Source organism: Eschrichtius robustus, chromosome 14 (assembly GCF_028021215.1).
Source record: "Eschrichtius robustus isolate mEscRob2 chromosome 14, mEscRob2.pri, whole genome shotgun sequence".
Lineage (NCBI taxonomy): Eukaryota > Metazoa > Chordata > Mammalia > Artiodactyla > Eschrichtiidae > Eschrichtius > Eschrichtius robustus.
The window spans coordinates 28246535-28265648 of NC_090837.1; the positions used below are offsets into that span (position 1 = coordinate 28246535).

The following is a 19114-nucleotide window of genomic DNA, read 5'->3' on the forward strand; positions in this document are numbered from 1 at the left end:
ATGCACAACAGCCATGAGCCTTAGGCGAACGTTTCCCTTGCTGCGCTCCGCCCTCTCCCGCCGAGCCCCGCTGTCTACAGCGCCGGCGACCCGCGAGCAGCACGCCGCGGGCCTGGAAGCCGTGCAGGGGCGCGGGGCGGCCGAGGCCGCGCGGCCGCCAGTGCCCGCCGTGGACTTCGGCAACACGCAGGAGGCGTACCGGAGCCGGCGCAGCTGGGAGCTGGCGCGCAGCCTACTGGTGCTGCGCCTTTGCGCCTCGCCCGCGCTGCTGGCGCGCCACGAGCAGGTGTGCGGGGGCTTGGGGACGCTGGGGGTGGGGTGCGGCCAGAGCCCCGCGGGCCTTCGCCGGTCCTGGGAGCAGTTATGAAGTTTCAAAGTGGAAAGCGGGGCCTCTGGAACATCGCCTGTGGCCGGGAAGTCAGGAAGGAAGGTGTTTCCTGCACGCCCTTTCGGGCCCGTGAATTTTACTACGTGTCAGTTACTGGCAGCTAAAAACAAAGATTAATTTAAATTTTAAGCTATATGCTGCTTGCAGTAATACACAGTGTTCACCCGAAATTTAAAATTGAGTGTCGTCGATGTTGCCCAAAGGGAAGCCTGGCCGTACTGAGCGGCTCATAGCCTGGGACCCCAGAGTTCTTGGACGCTGTGACACAGGGGATCCCCAGACATGATCACTCTGAACAATGTTGAGGGAGAATGGGACGCTCGCTGCTCAAATATCCGACTTTTGAAACTTTAACACAGTTACATTGAAAAGTGTGAGGGCTTTGGGGAAGTAAAAAGCAGAAGTGTCTTAGCCGCTCTTGGTCAAGGTGATCCTGGGAACAGTTTAAAAGCAAGGGTCCAGTTGGTGCTGAGGGTCCCGAAGGCACTTCATGCAGGTGGTGTTGACTTCTCAGTGAGACTGTGCTGAGGGCACCTTAGCTCCGGGCAGAGGCTAAGGAGACTGGACCCGGCAGGAGCACCAGGCCACACCTTGGGCATAGGTGAAGGTGAGGCCACCCAAGGTGGGTGGATGATGAGGGCAGAGTTAGAGTTGGGTGGCTCTGAAGGGGCTAGGTTCAAAACCAGCAGAGAAGCCAGCAGAGAAGCCAGCAGAGCTGTGGGTCCTTGGGTACTGTGGGCAACAGTGGGAGGGACATGTCAGCTCCACCGTCCCTTGGGTGCCGGCCTGGGGCAAGTGCCAGTGCACTGGGACTGTGCTGTGGGTGCCTGGAGGAGCAAGGAGGCTTCTCCCACGCTCCCCTCGTGTTCTACCTGTGCCCTGGGGACATCCTTAAGGAGCCCAGTAACTGTGCGGTGTGCTCTGCCTGCCTTCCGTGGGACCTGTTCCCCCTGTCGTAATTGCTGGTGGTCCCACTGGTGACAGTGGCCTTGGTGCCTGGTGGTGAAGGAGATGGGGCAGAGGCCAGACTGCAGAGTTGTGGGCCGCTCACTAGAACCTGGTCCTTCTTGTGCTCTGGCCTGCAGCAAAAATTCCTCCTGCTGAGCCAGTGCAGGTCTGTGCAGCTCATGCCCCAGGGAGTATCAGCCTGCAAGGAGCCCAGTTTGAGCTGTGGCATTGGCTCAGGACCCAGTGGGGGCCCGCACTTGCCCAAAGGCAGGCCTTTTTGAGAAGAGTTTAGAAAATTTAGGTCTTCCATGATGAAAGCCTTTGTGCTTGGGTGTGAGCCAGTGCAGGAGAGTGTGGGGGAAGGGGGCAGTCAGGGAGGGGAGAGAACCGGCTTTACCCGTCCTCTCTCTGCAGACATGTCTTTGAGTCTTTTACAGTGTTTGTGTTACTGGTGCAAGTTTCTAAATCCACGAAGGATATTCCTACCTGGGGAAGAGGTGGGGCTACCCTCGTCTCCGTTAGTGCCACCCCAGGGCATGCCTGATGCCAGGATGGTTTTAAAGGGGCTGTTTTGCTCTGGAGTTGGCTTAAAACTGCCAGCCCTGCGCCATGTGCTTCCATAGCCCTCTGTGACAGGCTGGCCTCCCCTTTGCCAGGGTGAGACGGTCGGTGACCAGCTCAGGTTACCTGGGTGGCCTTCACTGTTGTTCCCTCTGACAACAGGGTAACAGGAGGGGAGCGGGAGGTCACCAGCCCATGACCCCTGGACCACATCTCAGCATCAGCCTTGCTCCTGCTCCTTCTATGAGCATTGGCTAGAGCTGTTTTCATGCTAGTTGGGTAGTTATGACAGAGACTGGGTGGCCCGCACAGCCTAAATTATTTACCATGTGTTCCTGGACGGGAAAGTTTGCCGGCCCTAGAGTAGACAGTTGGCCCACTTCCACACACACTGTGTTTCTGATAGTCCTCAGAATTGACTTGTATGATGTCCGGGGTTTTCCAGAGCTGAATGATGGTTTTCAGGTCCCTGTTTCCGCCTGGCCTGCCTCTGGGGTGAACTTTGATATGTCCAAGACCTGGCTTTTCCTCCTGCGAGGGTGCTCTGACCCACAGACTCGTGACTTCTGGCCAGGGCTCTTGTGAGGTGGAGGAGGCCTGCCCGTCTCCCGGGTTGGCACTTTCACTTTCCATTTCTATTCTTCTTTATAAAAATAATGAGATGCAATAAAATCAGACACGGCACAGAGGCTGCAGCGAGACAGAGGTGATGGCCTGGAAACCTTCACCCTCGTGTTGCCGCACGGCTCCTTAAGCATCTCCGTCCGGGTGCCAGCCACAGTTCAGGTGTGTCGGCGTTTGAGAGGCTTGGGCTGTTTGGGACTGGTTTGTGGATGAAGGTGTGTGACTGACTCATGCTTTTGCTTAGACTAGAGATTGCTCCCTGAGACCCTGATCCCAAGAGATGTTCCCCACAAAAAAGTGGGGTTCTGTTACTCATTGGGTTTGAGAAACCTTAGACTGTTCCTGCCTTGTAGCTGGAGCCTGGGGTAGTAGACACACAGGAATTCCCAGACAGGTGTCCTCCCAGTGGTCATCCCCCTGCCCCTCCTTGACCTCATTCCTTCCCGCCACTGTCCCCAATGCAGGAGCACCGCGTCACCTCCTAGCCTGGCAAGCCCCGCACTCTGGATCTAAGTTAGCAAACACCTCCCGCCCTTGCCCTGGCCAGCACTCCCTCACCCCCATTCTGAATTCCATGGAGGTACCTTGCCCCTCCCTCCTTCTGGGTCTCCCTGTATCTAGGATGGGAGCCCGTCATCTGTTTTGTTCACCCTAGAATTGTGTCGGGCAGGAGGCAGTTGCTTGGGACATTTGAATGACGATGGCAGAAATTTGGGCTGTGGCGAGATATGGTTGGAGGAGAAAGATGAGTCGTTTGGGAGGCTGTCTTCCCCTGGGGCACGTACTCTCAGGCTGCCGGCCTGCTGTGGCCTGGATGAGTGTGCTGAGTCCCCGCTGGTCCTGGGTGGATGGTCATCTCCCAGACCTTTGTGGGTGGTTACCTGGACCACTTTTAGCCTATGCTTTCTCCAGAGGAGCTCATACTCACTCGGAGTTTTGTGTGTTCATCTGTTCAGCACCCACTGGAGGCCCAGCCCCTTGCCAGGCACTGTTTTAGGGACTTGGAATAAGCAGTGAACAAAACATTGAAAAATGTGGGTTCTCACCTTCTAGAAACTCACACCAAATCCCCCTCTTCTCCAGCATAACCTGCAGAGGTGTGGATACAGAGAATGTTATGATCACGCCCATTGCTGTTCCCAGAGAGACCTGCCGTTCACTTCTTTATCCACCAAGCGGTAGTCAGGCAACTGCCATGTGCCACTGGGGTCACCCATGAGCGTGCAGGGCCGGGAGGCAAGAGCAGCGCCTGGGACCGGCCACCCTGCATGAGGAGCGGGGCATGGACAGTCACTGTGAGCAGAGAAGCAATCTGCTTTGGGTGGTGTCACCGTAAAACCAAGGCCGTGAGCCGAGTTTGGCCCTGGGGAGAGCACGTCAAGGCTTTGTGACGGGCGGGCAGGGAAGCAGGAGTGTCCTGCTGGGGACATGGGAGGCCAGGTGGCCCAGGATAGCCTCTGCCCTTTACCTTTCAGTTGCTCCGTCTTGCCAGGAGACTTCTGGGGCAAAGGTTGTTCAACAGACTGATGAAGATGACCTTCTACGGGCAGTTTGTGGCTGGTGAGGACCAGGAGTCCATCCGGCCCCTGATCCAGCACAACAGGGCCTTCGGCGTGGGCTCTATCCTGGACTACGGTGTGGAGGAGGACCTGACCCCCGAGGAGGCCGAACGCAAGGAGATGGAGTAAGGCCCGCGTGGCACCTGCTGGCAACCCCAGCACGCCGAGGCTGGGCTGGGCCTGGCTGGGAGAGCTCTGTCCACCTGACTTACGGCAGCCCTCCTGGGTCTGCCTGGGGTTGTGTTCTTGCCCCGTGAGGATGACAGCTCTGGGCTTCCACCGAGGCCTTGTGTGCCGAGGCTGGAGGAGGGGCGAGGATGGGGTCAGCAAACTTTGGTCCCCAGCCCGATCAGCCTGGTTTTGTACAGTCTGCAAGCTAAGAATCATTGTTGTATTTTTAAATGGTTGAAACAAAGCAAAAGTAATGTTTTGTGACACGTGAAAATTATATGAAATTCAAAGTGCTCTCACCCTACAGGGGCAGAATTGAGTGGCCGTGACTCAATGGTGGCTGCTGGGTGCTACCCGGCAGTTTACAAAATATGATTGCTGACACTGATGTTGGAGGTGCTCTGGCTTCCTGCTCTCCTGCAGCATCTCTTCTGGGGATTCTGACCTACTGGGCAGGTCCCACTGTCCCACTCTTGCTTGGCTCCTGAGATGATTTCCTGATTAGCAGGTGGGCCCCACCTGGTGGGTGTGGAGACTGCCTGGGGGTCTGAGAAGAAGGGAATGTGCTGCCAGGAGCACACGTGTGGCAGGCCAGCCCAGCGGCTCCTGCCGAGGTCACCAACTGCCTGCAGGGCCCGTTCTCTGGGCAGTGAGTATGGGGACAGATGGGCATCCCCCGACCCACCCTCCTGGGCCATAGGACAGAACTCGAGGATCATTTCACCCTCTGCTTCCTGAAGTAGGAGCCTCATGGGAGATCCAGGCAGAACCAGCCCTTTCTTTGCAAAACGCCCAGTTCCTGGGCTGGTGCCTGCACCCCTCCACCCCTCACTGGCATCTGGGCCACTAAGTCCTGACAGCAGCCGCGCCCGACCATGTGAGGCTTGGGACAGGCTTGCTGAGTAACCTGCCCTGTCTCAAGCTCTGGTGTTTGCTCTGGCCTGGGGAGGGAAGGGGTGGGGAGGGGCACGGAGGGGAGGGGAAGGCGTCACATGAGGCTCCTACCCTGGGAACGGAATGTCCAAGCCGAGCTGCTGGTGGATTGGCCTGGGGAGCCAAGCCCCTGCCTCGCGATTTGCTGTCTTGAAGGCGGGGCTCTCCAGCTCAGCACCCCGGTGTTCCTAGGGGGGCTGTGGGCTGGGGCTGTTGAATAACTAGTGGGCTGTATCCCCGCTGGGTCTGGGTGAGGGCTAGTGGTTTCACAATGGGATTTTCTCTCTCTGGTATGAAAAGACTTCTTTCCCAGGGCGATCGCCTGGCTTCCTCCCTGCCCTGCAGGGGAGCACTGGGAGGAGGGCCGGCTTCGCCCTACCATGGACACTGGAGCCTGTGACCCTGGGCCACCCTGCTCTTAGTGCCCCTTGTCCTGCAGAAGCCCTGCTTTGTGGGCTTTGGGACGTGAACGGCAGTCCCTTCCTGTCCTAACATGGTGGCCGCCGTCCGATGCCAGTGGCAGGGCTGCTGCCAGGCAGCCCTGTGTGCTTGGTGGAGCCCGGCTGAGGGTGCAGAACCAGGCTCATAGGCACTGATCGAACATCCACGCCATCGAGATGCCACGCATTCTCCATCAGGAGCCCCTGTGTGGGGAACAGAGGGGTCACAGACCCCTAGACCCTGCTCTGGGGAATGATGTAGAGGCCACTGCCCCAAGTTAACGCCACAGGAGTGGAGTGGGCTGGGGCGGGGAGCGAGCACAGGTGGTGGGGCCCTGCCCCAGGCATAACCATAAGAGGCACAGTAAAGATGGGGGTGTCTGAACATGCAAGAGGTCCAGCAGGTGCCCTGAGGACGTGGCCCTGGGAGGAGGGGGTCCGGGGGTCTTCCCCAGGTTAGGAAGCAGGAGGTAGGAGGCCGGAGGCGCAGGAGGGAAAATAGCCATCCAGGGAGGGGGTGGGATGGCGTTTCCCAGAACACTTGTTAGAAGGCAGAGGCCAGGAACCTAACTCTAGAAGAGGAGCCTCACAGGGTCCCCCAGCAGGCTGAGGGCCCTGGGGAGAGGGCGCAGGGCTGGGTTCCTCTTGACGATTGGCTGTGATGAGGTTGTGATGAGGATGGCTGGGGACAGTGTAGCCAGCAGGTGTGTGTGTCCTGGCTGTGCAAACCCAGGGCTGGCCGGGGGCGAGGCCTGGGCCTTGGTCCCCAGGGTGGAGGCCGCTCCTCGGGACTGGTGTGCGCAGTGTCTTGGGTGCTGCCCGGAGCCAGGTCCTGGGGGCCCACAGGCTTTTCTGCGTTCTTCTCTTGCCTCCTGCGTTTCACCAGGGGAGAGCTGGTGTGAGGGCAGCCGGCGTGGTCTCCCCTCACTTTTCACATTTTTCTAAAAGGTGTCCAGCCAACAAATTACCTGATGCAGAGCTGAGCTTGGAGGTGGCTGAGGGGATGGTTGGGGTCTTCCTGCCACCCCTGCAAGCCCCTGGGTCGCTCCTGCAGTCCTCTCCTGCCCCCTGCCCCCCGGGGCACTCCATTCCCTCCTCCACATCTTGGGCCGTGCACTTATATGTGCACGCATGTGTCTGCACGTGTGTGCATGTGTGCACATGTGTCTGCACGTGTGTGTGTGTGTGTGTACAGAGCATGCTCTTCCTTCTCTTCACGGTGACACGACACTCCCCTTCCCCCCAGCCTGGTAACTGCCATCTTTGTCTCCTCGTGATCCACTCGCCGGGCCTGGTCAAGAGTGCAGCCCTGCCCATGCTAAGTACTGTCTGCTCTGGGATAGGCCGCTGCCCCCTGACCACGTGGCTGTGCGGCCGGCTGGCTCCCCTGTGCCTTTGGAGCCAGGCTGGGGCTTGGAGGGTAGAAGGCCAGCTGTGGAAATGCTAATTGGGACCGTCACACGGCCCCGGGCCCCTGGGGGCCTCTGGGTAGTGGTGTCCCCTCAGTGGAGGGCAGTCTGCCTAGAAGGTGGATATCTGCGGGTTATGGGCTGTGTGGTGACAGAGCAGGCCCGAGCCTCCCGCAGCTGCCAACCTCGGGATGAGGCCCCTGCCTTGGTGCAGATGGCAGGTGCCATGTCGTGCCTCCACCTCAGTGGGCCACAGCTGCGGGGCAGCCTGGGTCTGGCCTTACAGGTGCCCTCTCTGTCCTGTCCTCATGAGGGCTGGGTATATTCAGGTATGATGGCCAGGGGAGGCCAGGGGAGGGTTTGCATTAAAAAGATAAATTGTGGTTGCTGGTTTGAAAATAATCCTGAGGAGCGCGGGTGGAGGTGAGGCTGGCTGTGGGCAGAGGGCAGAGCAAGGGGCCCTGCTCCTTGACTCTGGGGATCAAGAAGCTGGTGGTTTCCATCTCTCCGCCATCCTCAGCCCTGAGTGGCCCGCACCCCTCCTTTTCCTCACAGGAAGGAATACCCCATGGCTAGCGGGCCTCAAGGACCTACCCACGCCCTGGACTGTGTATCGCTTTACTTCCTCCTCACCCAGTGTAGGGAGGGGGCCTCACTCAGGGGGAGACCCAGGTTCCTCCGGAGCAGGGCTTGTAGGCTGGGTCCTGTCTGCCAGGCTCAGAGAAGGTGACCCCGGAGGCCAGGGGCGGGTGGGGTGGGGTGAGTCACGCTTACCTGGCCAGGTGACCCTGCCTTCCTCTTCAGCCCTCCTGGTTCAGGGTCAGGGCTTAGCCTCTACTTCCTCCCACCTGTGCCTCCTCAATGGGACGCGTTTGTCACTTGTACCTGAGGTGACGTGACCGCAACCCTCTTCTTCTTCCCTCCTGCAGGTCCTGTACCTCAGCATCAGAGAGGGACGGCCATGGTGAGTGCGAGGCAACCATTCAGGAACGAGCCCGCTCCCCACCCGCACACACCCCCGGCTCCTCCCCGTGTCCCTGGGCACCCAGGCCATCGTGCTGAGTGGCTGACACATCCTTACAGCCGGCCTTGGGGGCCGGTGCACTCGGCCCTCGGTGGGTCTGGGCTTTGCCTCCCTGCCCTGGGTTTGCCACGTGACTAGGGTGACCCAAGGAGAAGGAAGAGTGGGCGCCAGGGCGGGTGGGTTTGGGGAGCAGCACAGGCAGGGGGCCGGGTGCTCGGGGTGGGGTGGGGCTGGAGCTGGAGTGCGGCGCTGGTGGCGGGATGGGGGCTTGGGGGGTGGGGAGGTGGCTCAGGCCGGACACCCACCTCTCCAGGCACCAGTAAGAGGGAGAAGCAGTTCCAGGCCCACCGGGCATTCGGAGACCGCAGGGATGGCGTCGTCAGCGCCCGCACCTACTTCTACGCCAGTGAGGCCAAGTGTGACAGCCACATGGAGACATTCCTGCGCTGCATCGAGGCTTCAGGTGGGGCCCTGCTTGTCGCTGGCCTGCCGCCCGCCAGGCTCTGCCTGGGCTGACCTCCGCTCGAGGAGATGCTGGTGTGGGAACACAAGGCTGGGCCCGGAGTGTTTGCTCAGGGCTCCATCCCCATCTCTGTGGCCTTGGTCGTGAGGATGACGTGGGCTCACACCTGAGTCCAGCTCCTTCCTGAGGAGCCTGGCTGCCCGCAGGAGGGCACCTCCCTGCTCCCGGGTACCAGGTGTCCAGATGTGGACCTGTCAGTGGGCCAAGTGGCCCCCAGTCCCAGGCAGGGGCCTGACTCTTGTCACATGACCCCTGGCTCTGCCGAGGGCCACACCATTCCGGGAGCTGGTGCCACGTCCTCTTTAACAGAGAATTCTTCCCCGTATGGCCTCTGGGTGGGAACACCTGCTAGGGAGGTGAGTTAAGCTGGGAGGTCACAGAGGCCTCAGTGTCCATCAGGTCCCCAGCAGCCCTCCTGTTAGTGGGTCCCACACCTTCTGAACACTTTAAGGAGTGGGAGTGAGCAACGCCCAGAGGCAACCTCCTAGGAGCAGCGCTGGGCACCCCGGGTGGTCAGGCAGACACCCGGCTGCCCAGTGTCCAGTGCCAGGGGCGTCTTCTTGGTTCCCTGCCCACTCTGCCTGGGGGCAGACAGATGGGGAGGGCTCCACAGAAGCAAAGATGTGTGTCGTGGGCTTCCAGAAGCCAGAGGAGAGAATGGGGGAGGTGGTTGAGTGCCTTCTGCCTCCAGTTTGTGCTCTGCTGGGCGTTTCTGTGTTCGGTGAACCCCCAGGGGCAGCCCCGGGTGCCGAGGGCATTGGAGAGGAAACAGGCAGGGATTGAGTGGGCAGGTCTCACCAGCACCTTTGCCCACTGCATTCCTGGACCCACGTGGCAAACTCAAACCCTGCTGAGTCACCGGTTCCCACCTGCATGGTCAGGCATCCGGAGCAGCCGAGTGCAGGGTGTTTGTGGGCTGCGTAGGGTCGTTGTCCTTCTGCCATGGGTGGTCAGCCAGCCCAGGCGTCTGGGTCCTCGGTGAGCTCTCCCCTTCTGTTGCCACCCCACTTGGCCTGAGATTGCCAGGCAGCCACCAGAGCTGCTTCTGAGGGCCAGGCAGCCTGTCCGAGAAGCATGGCCACCGTGGGCCTGCTCGGGCCTGGTGGGCGAGGGAGGAAAGATGCGCTGGTGCCACTGCACCGTCTCACTGGGTGGCTGGATTGTTCATGCTCTGGGGGTCTCAGGGCCCAGGTGCAAGGTAGACCCAGTACCATGTGTTGTAGGTAACTAATAGGAAGAATGGCCACCGCCAGCCTCCTGAAGTCTGTTATATGTCTATGAGAAGTGTCCTAACTCTTTTTTTCTTTTTTTCTTTTTGGCTGCGTGCGGGCTTTCTCTAGTTGCAGCGAGCGGGGGCTGCTCGTCGTTGCTGTGCGCAGGCTTCTCATTGCGGTGGCTTCTTTTGTTGCGGAGCACGGGCTCTAGGTGCGCAGGCTTCAGTAGTTGCAGCACGTGGGCTCAGTAGTTGTGGCTCACGGGCTCTAGAGTGCAGGCTCAGTAGTTGTGGCATGTGGGCTTAGTTGCTCCGCAGCATGTGGGATCTTCCTGGACCAGGGCTTGAACCCGCATCCCTCGCACTGGCAGGCAGATTCTTAACCACTGCGCCACCAGGGACGTCCCAAGAAGTGTCCTAACTCTTGAGTGGCACAGATTCCGGGCACAGGCTCAGGGTCCCCCCGCCCCCCCACACCCCCAGCACTGATGGCTCTTCCTGTGGCTTCTCACAGGTGGCGCCAGCGAGGATGGCTTCTCAGCCATTAAGCTCACCGCACTGGGGAGACCCCAGTTTCTGGTAAGTGTCAAAACCTTCCGCCCACAGGGAGTTTGTAAGAACTTGGGGCTGCCGTGAGCGTTAAGTGAAAGCTCGTGCGCTGGTGCCTTGGCCCTGGGAGCCAGGCACACGGGCGGGATGGGGTGGCTCAGGCTACACGGGGGTCCTGGGAGGGGGCTGGGTGTGCGCCTGGGATGGCAGCTCAGGCCCACGTCCGCAGCTGCAGTTCTCAGATGTGCTGACCAAGTGGAGACGGTTCTTCCACCAAATGGCCGCAGAGCAGGGCAAGGCCGGGCTGGCTGCCATGGACACGAAGCTGGAGGTGGCTGCACTGCAGGTGGGGCCGCCCCTCCCTGGTGGGTGTGAGAAGGTGGGCCGGGGAGGAGCCCTGCCCAGGAGGAATTGGCCAGGCGGTGTCTGAGGTGGGTTCCCAGGGCCTGCTGCCCAGCCCCCAGCTGCTGGGTCAGTGGGGAGGGAATCTGAGCAGAGATGGAGGATGTGTTGGGTGGGAGGGTTGGAGGGGGGCTGGCCCTGCCAGTAGCCGAGCTCTGTGGACCCGCAGGGATGGGGAGATGTGGAGGGGGTGGGCAGCGGGGAGAGACCATCTCTGGAGCAGAAACCCAAGGCAGAAGTGTAGCCAGTCTCAGTACTGACATTAAGAAAGTCAGCCTAGCATCACAGGCCAGTGGGCAGGGGCAGGAGATGTTTGTGAGCAGGGCTGGGAGATGGCAGTGGGACCAACACCCTCTCGCTTCTGAAGGAAAGCGTGGTGAAGATGGGCATCGCGTCCCGGATGGAGATTGAGAACTGGTTCACTGTGGAGACCCTTGGCGTGTCTGGGTAAGAGTAGCCCCTGGGCTGAGATTTCGGGCCGCCCTGGTTCAGCCAAGGTTCTGGCTGAGCCCCAATGGCGTCTCCCAATCCTGGTCGCCCTCTTCCAGGGCATGGGCCCCCTCGAACCCTAGGGCTTCTTACAGAATTATTTGGGTCGTGGAGTGAGGGTGCCACACCCAGCAGTCCCAGGACCCATCTGGCAGACGGGTGAAGGGTGAGGGCAGCTGACATCCTGGAGGGTCCCAAGCCTCATTGTGAGGAGCTGGGGGCTGGCAGCAGTGTGCCGTCCCCTCCTGCCTGGTCTCCCATGTTCAGCTCTTACCCGAGCCTGATGTGGCCTGGGTGGTCTCGGCCCTGATGTAAGAATATTCATGTTTTGGTTTCTGTTTTTTAAACAGAGGACCGTGTTTACATTTTACCAGTCTTTCAAAACTGAGCACTGAAGCAGGTTCTGTGGGGTTGGGTCTGGGGGTGCTCCTGCAGGGAGGGGGCTGGTTTGGGGCCGTGGTGAGGCTGCGTGTCCGCATGCTGATGCGCCTTCTCCCACAGCACCCTGGACCTGCTGGACTGGGGCAGCCTCATTGACAGCAGGACCGAGCTCTCCAAGCACCTGGTGGTCCCCAACATGCAGGTGACGCTGTGCGCGTCCGTGCCCCCCACCTCACGGTTCTCGCAGGGTCGTCATGGAGGGTTCCCGCTCACACTGCCAGGGCTTCCTCAGAGTGGCGCTGGGTCCCCAGCATGAGTCTCCCCACAAGCCAGGCGGAAGCTGTCACCTATTCTAGTCGAGCCTCAGGAGACCCATGCCGTCCCTTCTGCCCAGTGCTGTTTGTTAAAAGGGAGTTGCTAGACTGGTCTGTGTTCGGGGGAGAAGAATGAGACTCCACCTGCCCCTGGGAGGGTGACCGGGCATTTGTGGCCGTGCTTGAGCGCACCCCTGAGCTGGGATGGGAGGAAGCAGCAGAGGTGCCTTGGGAAACACCCAAGACGCTGCCTTTCACAAGCTCCAGCCTGGCGACAGAGCGCCCAGGAGGGGTGTGCTCGAGGCCTCGCCGGGAGTGCCCTGGGTAGTGTTAGTGAACAAGCGGGGCAAGCAGAGGGCCCCCTGTGCTTCACGGGCCTGCAGGGTGGGTGCCCACTGCTGACCTGCCGAGCGCCCTGAGTGCCACCATCTGGGGCCGATGCCTCCGTCCCCCTGTTGCATGTCAGTCTGTGCTGTGTGGCCAGCCAAGTCTGCCTGTAGGCACAGTTCTTCCTCCATGTCCTCTGCCTGCTAGGGGCTGAGTCTTTCCAGGTGATTGGGTGGGTCAAGGGTCACTTCCTGAACTTTGCGCAGGAACAGAAAGGGGACCCATCGTGAGGATCCTCTGGAGGCCGTGGGAGCCGACTCCTTGGGTGCAGGCCTGACCTGGGGCAGCCAGCCCCGTGAGGAAGGGTGTGCTGGCGGGCAGCGCGGTTACGGGACGCTGTGTGGCCGGCGGGACCCTGGACAGGACACTGACCTTAATGCACAAACAGGGTGGCGGGTGGAGAAGGGGGCGCGGGGATGAGGCCCACTGGTCCTGGGCACCAGGCACTGGGTATCGGTAGGCCCTGCACCAGGGGCGAGAGGGTGCCCACAGGAGGGGGGAGCGCTGGCCTCGAGAGCCCAGGTCTGGAGCCCTGCCGTGGCCTGACTGCACTGCCCCCTCAGACAGGACAGCTGGAGCCTCTGCTGTCGCGGTTCACTGAGGAGGAGGAACGGCAGATGACGAGGATGCTGCAGAGGATGGACGTCCTGGCCAAGGTCGAGGACCCTGGGATGTGCCGGGGTGGGGGGGCACCTGTGTCACCTGAGCCCCAGACAGACCCTCTCTCCCCGCTGTGCCCCTCAGAAAGCCAGTGAGGTGGGCGTGCGGCTGATGGTGGACGCCGAGCAGACCTACTTCCAGCCGGCCATCAGCCGCCTGACGCTGGAGATGCAGCGCAGGTTCAACGTGGAGAGGCCACTCATCTTCAACACGTACCAGTGCTACCTCAAGGTGCGCCCAGCGTCTGCCGCGGGGAGACAGGCCCCCAGGACCAGCTGCCAGCGGACCCGTCCCCTGGGCCTCAGACCCCAGACAGGGTGTTGAAGGGGCAGGAGGACGATGAAGGAGCTTTTGGAGTCCACGTAATGTGCCTTAATCGCCAGATTTCGAGTGACTGTTTCCTCCCGCCCTTTTTAGCTTGGTTCCCTCTAAGGGTATGATGAAGGCTCTGGGCCACTCCCCAGACTCGTGCATGTGCCTCGGGGACCCTTGAGCACAAACTCTGGCGGCCGCTCGGGGACCAGCCAGGTGTTTGGAGGACTCAGGGTGGGGTGGGTGTAGGCGCTGCGGGGACAAGGGGAAGTGGGTGGGTGTGGGTCCAGGCAGGCGCTGACAGCCCCCGTCACCACAGCTGCTGGCCCCGGTGTCCCTGCTGACTACACACTGGGGGGTGCCCAGGCCCCAGGAAGGCCCTATGGGACACAGGCTGGAGGGGGGCCCATCCTGGTCATCCTCAACTTTCAGCTCCGGCCCACAGGACGCCTACGACAATGTCACCCTGGATGTGGAGCTGGCTCGCCGAGAGGGCTGGTGCTTCGGGGCCAAGCTGGTGCGTGGCGCATACATGGCCCAGGAACGTGCCCGCGCCCTGGAGATTGGGTATGAGGACCCTATCAACCCCACGTACGAGGCCACCAACGCCATGTACCACAGGTGCGCTGCCCTCTTTGGCTTCCGGAGCCTCAGAGCTTCCCGGGGGTGGGGTGGGGGGGGGAGAAACCGGGAAGGGGCTGGAGCTGACCCGACGTGACCCTGTCCAACGTGGGAGCAACCCTGGGGTCAGAACCAATACCTCCTCTGCCTTTGTTTTACTTTTTCCAAAACCATTAAGGTTTTTTTTTTTTAATATAAACGTCTACTGAACTGCCTATGTTGACAAAGATGAGAGCTGTACCCTGGCAGCCCTCCCCAAATGGAACGAGGCCTGTTTGCTTTTTAATTCCACGCCAGGGTCGTCCACTGTTTTGCACCTGCTTCTGCCTCTGCCCCTGCAGGGGCTGTGCAGGCCTGCCTCACACGTCACCCTCCCCAGGTGCCTCAACTACGTCCTGGAGGAGCTGAAGCACAACGCCAGGGCTGCAGTGATGGTGGCCTCGCACAATGAAGACACCGTGCGCTTCACGCTGTGCAGGTTGGCCCCGCCCCCTTCCCGCTGGGCGCTTCTGGGTGGGCAGGAAGCGTGGGCAGGCAGTGGGTTTTGGGGGGACATCTGTGGAACGAGCTGGAGTGGCGGCTTTAGGGCCCCCAGACCCCTCGAGGCCGGCTGGGCGTTGTGCTGCAGTAGCCAAAAGGCTGTTTGCAGTTACTTGGGTTTTTAACATTAATACCAGACTTACTAAAGTTTCAAATTAAAAAATAAATTTCATTAGGTGAAATTTAAGTGTGAAATGTTGGAGCCCTCAGATGTGTCGCCTCATTTATAAACAATTTCTCAACACTTTAAACTGTGTTTAGAATTTAAGATAGTCTGTTTTCTCTTTAAACGCCTGTCCCATGGAGCATCCTTATAAGTCAGATATAGGAATGAGGTGAAATAAATATACATTTTTTTCTTTTGGCCGTGTTCTGGGAGTTCCCCGACCAGGGATCAAACTCAGGCCCCAGGCAGTGAAAGCCCCGAGTCCTAATCATTGGACTGCCAGGGAATTTCCAATCACCACGTTCTTTTATCTCATATCTTAACCCAAACTGGACCACAGCCGGGGTCCAGCTCCCCCTCCCCCCGCCACAGGAAGCTGGGCGGGTGGTGGCCTTGCTGGCCCTCGCCTTCCCCAGGAGCAAGGCAGGGGCCACCCCTCCCACAGTGGGCACCCTGAGCCCAAGGCTTGGGCCGAGTAGTGAAGGTGCAGGGCGTGCACCCAGAGGCACTTGCAGGCTCTGCCTGGAGGGTGACTCTGGTCGTCCTAAACCATTCATTAATGTCATGCTTGTCCTTCTCATGCTGGGGCTGCTTTTTCATGGTGTGAAACTGCAACTAAAGGCCACGATTTCTAATGCTCTGCACTTGAAGCTGCCTGGCTGTGAACAGGAGCACTGAGGCCAGCGGGGCTGCCAGGTGGAGGGCAGATTGTGTCGAGGCTCCCTCTGGAGTCCTGCTGGGCTGGGGTCAGGCTGTTTCCTTGCTGGTGGTTGGCTCTTGACTGGCGTCCTAGCCAGGTGGACTGTTCCGCTTTCTTCCCTCCATCCCTGGGGCCTCCTTGGACGCCCCATCCTATCCCTGGACGTGGGATGGCCAGGGACACCTTTTGTGCTTGGGGAAGATTAGTTTTGTTTTGTTTTGTTTTGTTTTGTTTTGTTTTAAATTTATTTTTAAAATTTTTGGCTGCGTGCGTTGGGTCTTCGTTGCTGCTTGCCAGCTTTCTCTAGCTGCAGCGAGCGGGGGCTACTCTTCATTGCAGTGCGCGGGCTTCTCACTGTGGTGGCTTCTCGTTGCGGAGCACAGGCTCTAGGCGTGCGGGCTCAGTAGCTGTGGCTCACGGGCTCTAGAGCGCAGGCTCAGTAGTTGTGGTGCACGGGCTTAGTTGCTCAGCGGCATGTGGGGTCTTCCTGGACCAGGGCTCGAACCCGTGTCCTCTGCATTGGCAGGCAGATTCTTAACCATTGCGCCACCAGGGAAGCCCCAGTTCTGGCTTCTTTGACTTTTGAAGGAACACAGGGCTGAGTTGAAAATTTTAAAAGCTGGCTTTCACTTAGGCTTAAAAGTACAATTCTGTGATGGAACCGTGATCAAAGCTGGTCCGTCCGGCACCAGGGTCCTCCCCAAGACGATGTGCACAGAGGTCCTGGCCCCTGCCTGGCAGTGCCTACCTCCTGAGGTTTCCATCACCATCTCAGCAGCCTGTGGTTGACCCGTTTTAGGTTTTGGTCACAGGCTAGTCCACTCAGACTGACTAGGCGAGGACAGTGAAACGTCTAAAGGTATAACCTGCCCTCAGAAGGGCTTCCTTTCACCTGATTTCTGGATCTTGTCACTGGGAGCATGTGTGGCCTCCCCATCTTGGCCGCGGCGGCCTCCTGCCCTAGACATGGCTCCCCCCATGCCGAGTGCCAGCTGAGCGCTTGCCCGTCTCTCACAGGCTCCGCAGCCCGCGCCAGGCCAAGGTCCTGTGCACCTGCTCCAGGAGCCACAGAGCCTTGAACACCTTGGGCTGGTCTTCCCAGGGGCAGCAGTGTGGGCCTCTGATGCCACACATTAGAGACCTCAGTCAGATTAGCTTTGGCTGAGTAACAAACCAACCCAAAATTCAGAGGCCTGAACACCGTATGTTCCGTGAGCCAGCAGTGTGGGCTGGGCTCTGCTTCTGCTGGCCTTGCCTGGGGGGGGGCCCATCCTGCATCCGTGGTCACATGGGGTCTGGTTGGCCCTAAATGGCCTCATTTGTGGCTGGGACAGCAAAGGGCACTGCATCACATGTCAGGTGTCCTACAGGCCAGCTTAGGCTTCTCCACAGGTGGTCTTAGGCTACCAGAAGCCCTGGAGGGGGCAAGCCTCTGCCCATGTCACATTTGCTATCGTTCTGTTGGCTAAAGGAAGTCATGCCCAGCCCAGATATTGCCAGCCAGATGGAGAGAGCCTCTTTCTGTGCTGGGCGAAGCTACAGTCACATGGCAGCAGGCATGGACACTGGCAGGGAAGGGGCAGCAGCAGGGGAGGGGTCAGTTTTTGCAGGACGCCACATGAGTGTTCCCACCACCATCAGGCAGCAACACTGTGGCAGCCCTGCTCTCAACGGGGGACAGAGACACGTAAGCTGGATACCAGGGCAACACGGTGCAGACTGAGGCCCCGACCTTGGAGCCTAGCCCTGGGGGAAGGAGAGAAACGATCTAGGATGCCCCTCATGTAGAGGCCCAGGGCGAGAGGTGCTAAGTGGTCTGGGGGCCTGGGGTGGGGCCCTGAGACAGTGAGAAGGGAGGGGGGCTCCAGGGGCAGGGATGGGGACCAACAGGCCCAGCCTGTAGCCTGGGTGGGTGTGAGGACCCAGGCTGAACACGCCCCTGTGGGGTGGAAGGATGGGGGGCGGGCTATAGAGTGCTGGTGCTGATAGGCCGAGTCTGTATCTGCATGTACAGGAAGCCAGAGGTAAAAACGTGGGAATCATCAATGCATAGATATTTCAAAACCCTGGGAATTTTTTAAAGATCCTACAAGGGGAGGTGTGAGGATAGGAGAGGGTGTGGACAGAGTTGGGGGCCCCCACCTCAACGTCTGAGTAGCACTAATAGAAATTCGAGCCACATCTATTAACCCCAAATGTTTCATAGCCACGTTAAAAAAAAAAATGAAGTTAACTTTGATATACATTTTAATTAACCCCACATATCCGAAATAGTACCATTTAAACGTTTTCAGAAAAAAGTGAGATACTCTGCATTCAGTTTTCACACTGTCTTCAAAAGCCCACGTGTGTTTGACACTTGCAGTGCACCTCGATTCAGACCACCCACCTGCCAGAGGCTCAGTTGCCACCAGTAGCTGGTGACTGCCTTACAGACAGGGCAGCCAGCAAGGGGAGGATGAGAAGCTGGAGGTGGGGTCGCAGGGCTGGGAACACAGCAGCAGTGGAACTCTGAGGGGTTTGAGAAGGGGATGGTGGGAGGGCTGAGAGCTTCCCAGGCCACACCAAGGGCTGGCCACTGGATGAGTCTGCCTTGCTGGGTCATAGTGGGCAGCAGGGAAGGGGCCATCGGGGAGCAAGCACAGCAAGAGGGAGGCTGGCTGGGGAAGGGGGGCACTTGGTGGCCTTGGGCTGAGGCAGCAGCAGCAGGGAAGAGGCCTGGTCTATGCAGGAGAGAGCCTATGCCCATGCCCTACCCTGTGGGTGGGGATCTGGGGGTGGAGGGAGGGGCTTACCCACCGCCCTGCCTGTTCACAGGATGGAGGAGCTGGGCCTGCACCCTGCCGATTGCCAGGTGTACTTTGGACAGCTTCTGGGCATGTGTGACCAGATAAGCTTCCCGCTAGGTGAGCTGGGCTTCCTGTGGGGGATGGGGGGCAGGGGTGGAGGCGCTGGGACTCACCGCCTCCACCCGTGTGCAGGCCAGGCAGGCTTCCCCGTGTACAAGTACGTGCCTTACGGCCCTGTGATGGAGGTGCTGCCCTACCTGTCCCGCCGAGCCCTGGAGAACAGCGGAGTCATGAAGGGCGCCCAGAGGGAGTGGCAGCTGCTGTGGCAGGAGCTCAAGCGGAGGCTCCGCACGGGCAGCCTCTTCCACCGCCCGGCCTAGTGCTGTGGCTGCCTCCCAACGCATCCTCACCTGGGCTGCGACCACCCAGGGCTACAGCCCGACCCCAACCTCACACACACCTTTTACATCCCAGACTGTGAGACCCCGCTGGCCCCTGCCCATGGGCACCCAGGTGTGGGCTATGTCCGTTACCTGCCAGAGCTGCTGGGAACTCAGAAACCGCCCTCCAGTGAGCGAGCATGGCTGCATCTCTGCCCACCCCCACGACCTTGGGCCTGAAGAACCACCTTCTGCAGGGTCCAACCCATGGGCCCCGAGCCCCACAGGTGGGCAGTGGCTGGCTGGGGAAGCTGGCCTGTCAATAAACCACTATTTCTGCAGCTAAGAGCCCTTGACTCCAGGCCCACGATGCTCTTCCCTGCAGAGCCCTCACGTGAAGTCAGTGGCAGAGGGAGTGGCTCTGATGGCCCGAGAAGCCTCACACTCAGGCTTGGCCTCTCCTGTGTCACGCGCCCCCAGCACACCTTGGGCAGGGTGGACCCACCAACACCTGCCTTCAGGCCATATTGCAGACCCGGCCATGCAGGGCACTGGATACCCTCACCTCCAACCCCACAGCTGGGGCTCAGACCAATGCAGACAGCACACTCCCCAGAGTGGGCTTGGTGAT

The 19114-nt window shown here is 59.9% G+C and overlaps 1 protein-coding gene across 2 annotated transcripts; it reads left to right on the top strand.

Moving 5' to 3' along the window:
* The first annotated feature begins 13 nt into the window (after window positions 1–13).
* PRODH (proline dehydrogenase 1) lies at window positions 14–18491 on the top strand. 2 transcript variants are annotated; one of them, XM_068562505.1, is made up of 14 exons: window positions 14–286; window positions 3997–4205; window positions 7963–7997; window positions 8371–8520; window positions 10308–10372; window positions 10572–10688; window positions 11112–11191; window positions 11735–11816; window positions 12879–12971; window positions 13060–13206; window positions 13733–13908; window positions 14288–14386; window positions 18132–18220; window positions 18296–18491. In XM_068562505.1, exons 1-14 carry the CDS (start codon window positions 14–16, stop codon window positions 18481–18483), a joined length of 1803 nt encoding a protein of 600 aa, XP_068418606.1. In that variant the 3' UTR covers window positions 18484–18491. The 2 variants fall into 2 exon arrangements, with proteins under 2 accessions (XP_068418606.1, XP_068418607.1); XM_068562506.1 differs by lacking the exon at window positions 14–286 and adding an exon at window positions 2668–2683.
* The last annotated feature ends 623 nt before the right edge of the window (window positions 18492–19114 follow it).

Coding starts and splice junctions, on each gene's coding strand:
- PRODH (XM_068562505.1), top strand. CDS start 14: ATGAGCCTTAGGCGAACGTTTCCCTTGCTGCGCTCCGCCCTCTCCCGC. Junction 12,972..13,059: donor GGATGGACGTCCTGGCCAAG/GTCGAGGACCCT, acceptor TGTGCCCCTCAG/AAAGCCAGTGAGGTGGGCGT. Junction 14,387..18,131: donor GTGCGCTTCACGCTGTGCAG/GTTGGCCCCGCC, acceptor GCCTGTTCACAG/GATGGAGGAGCTGGGCCTGC.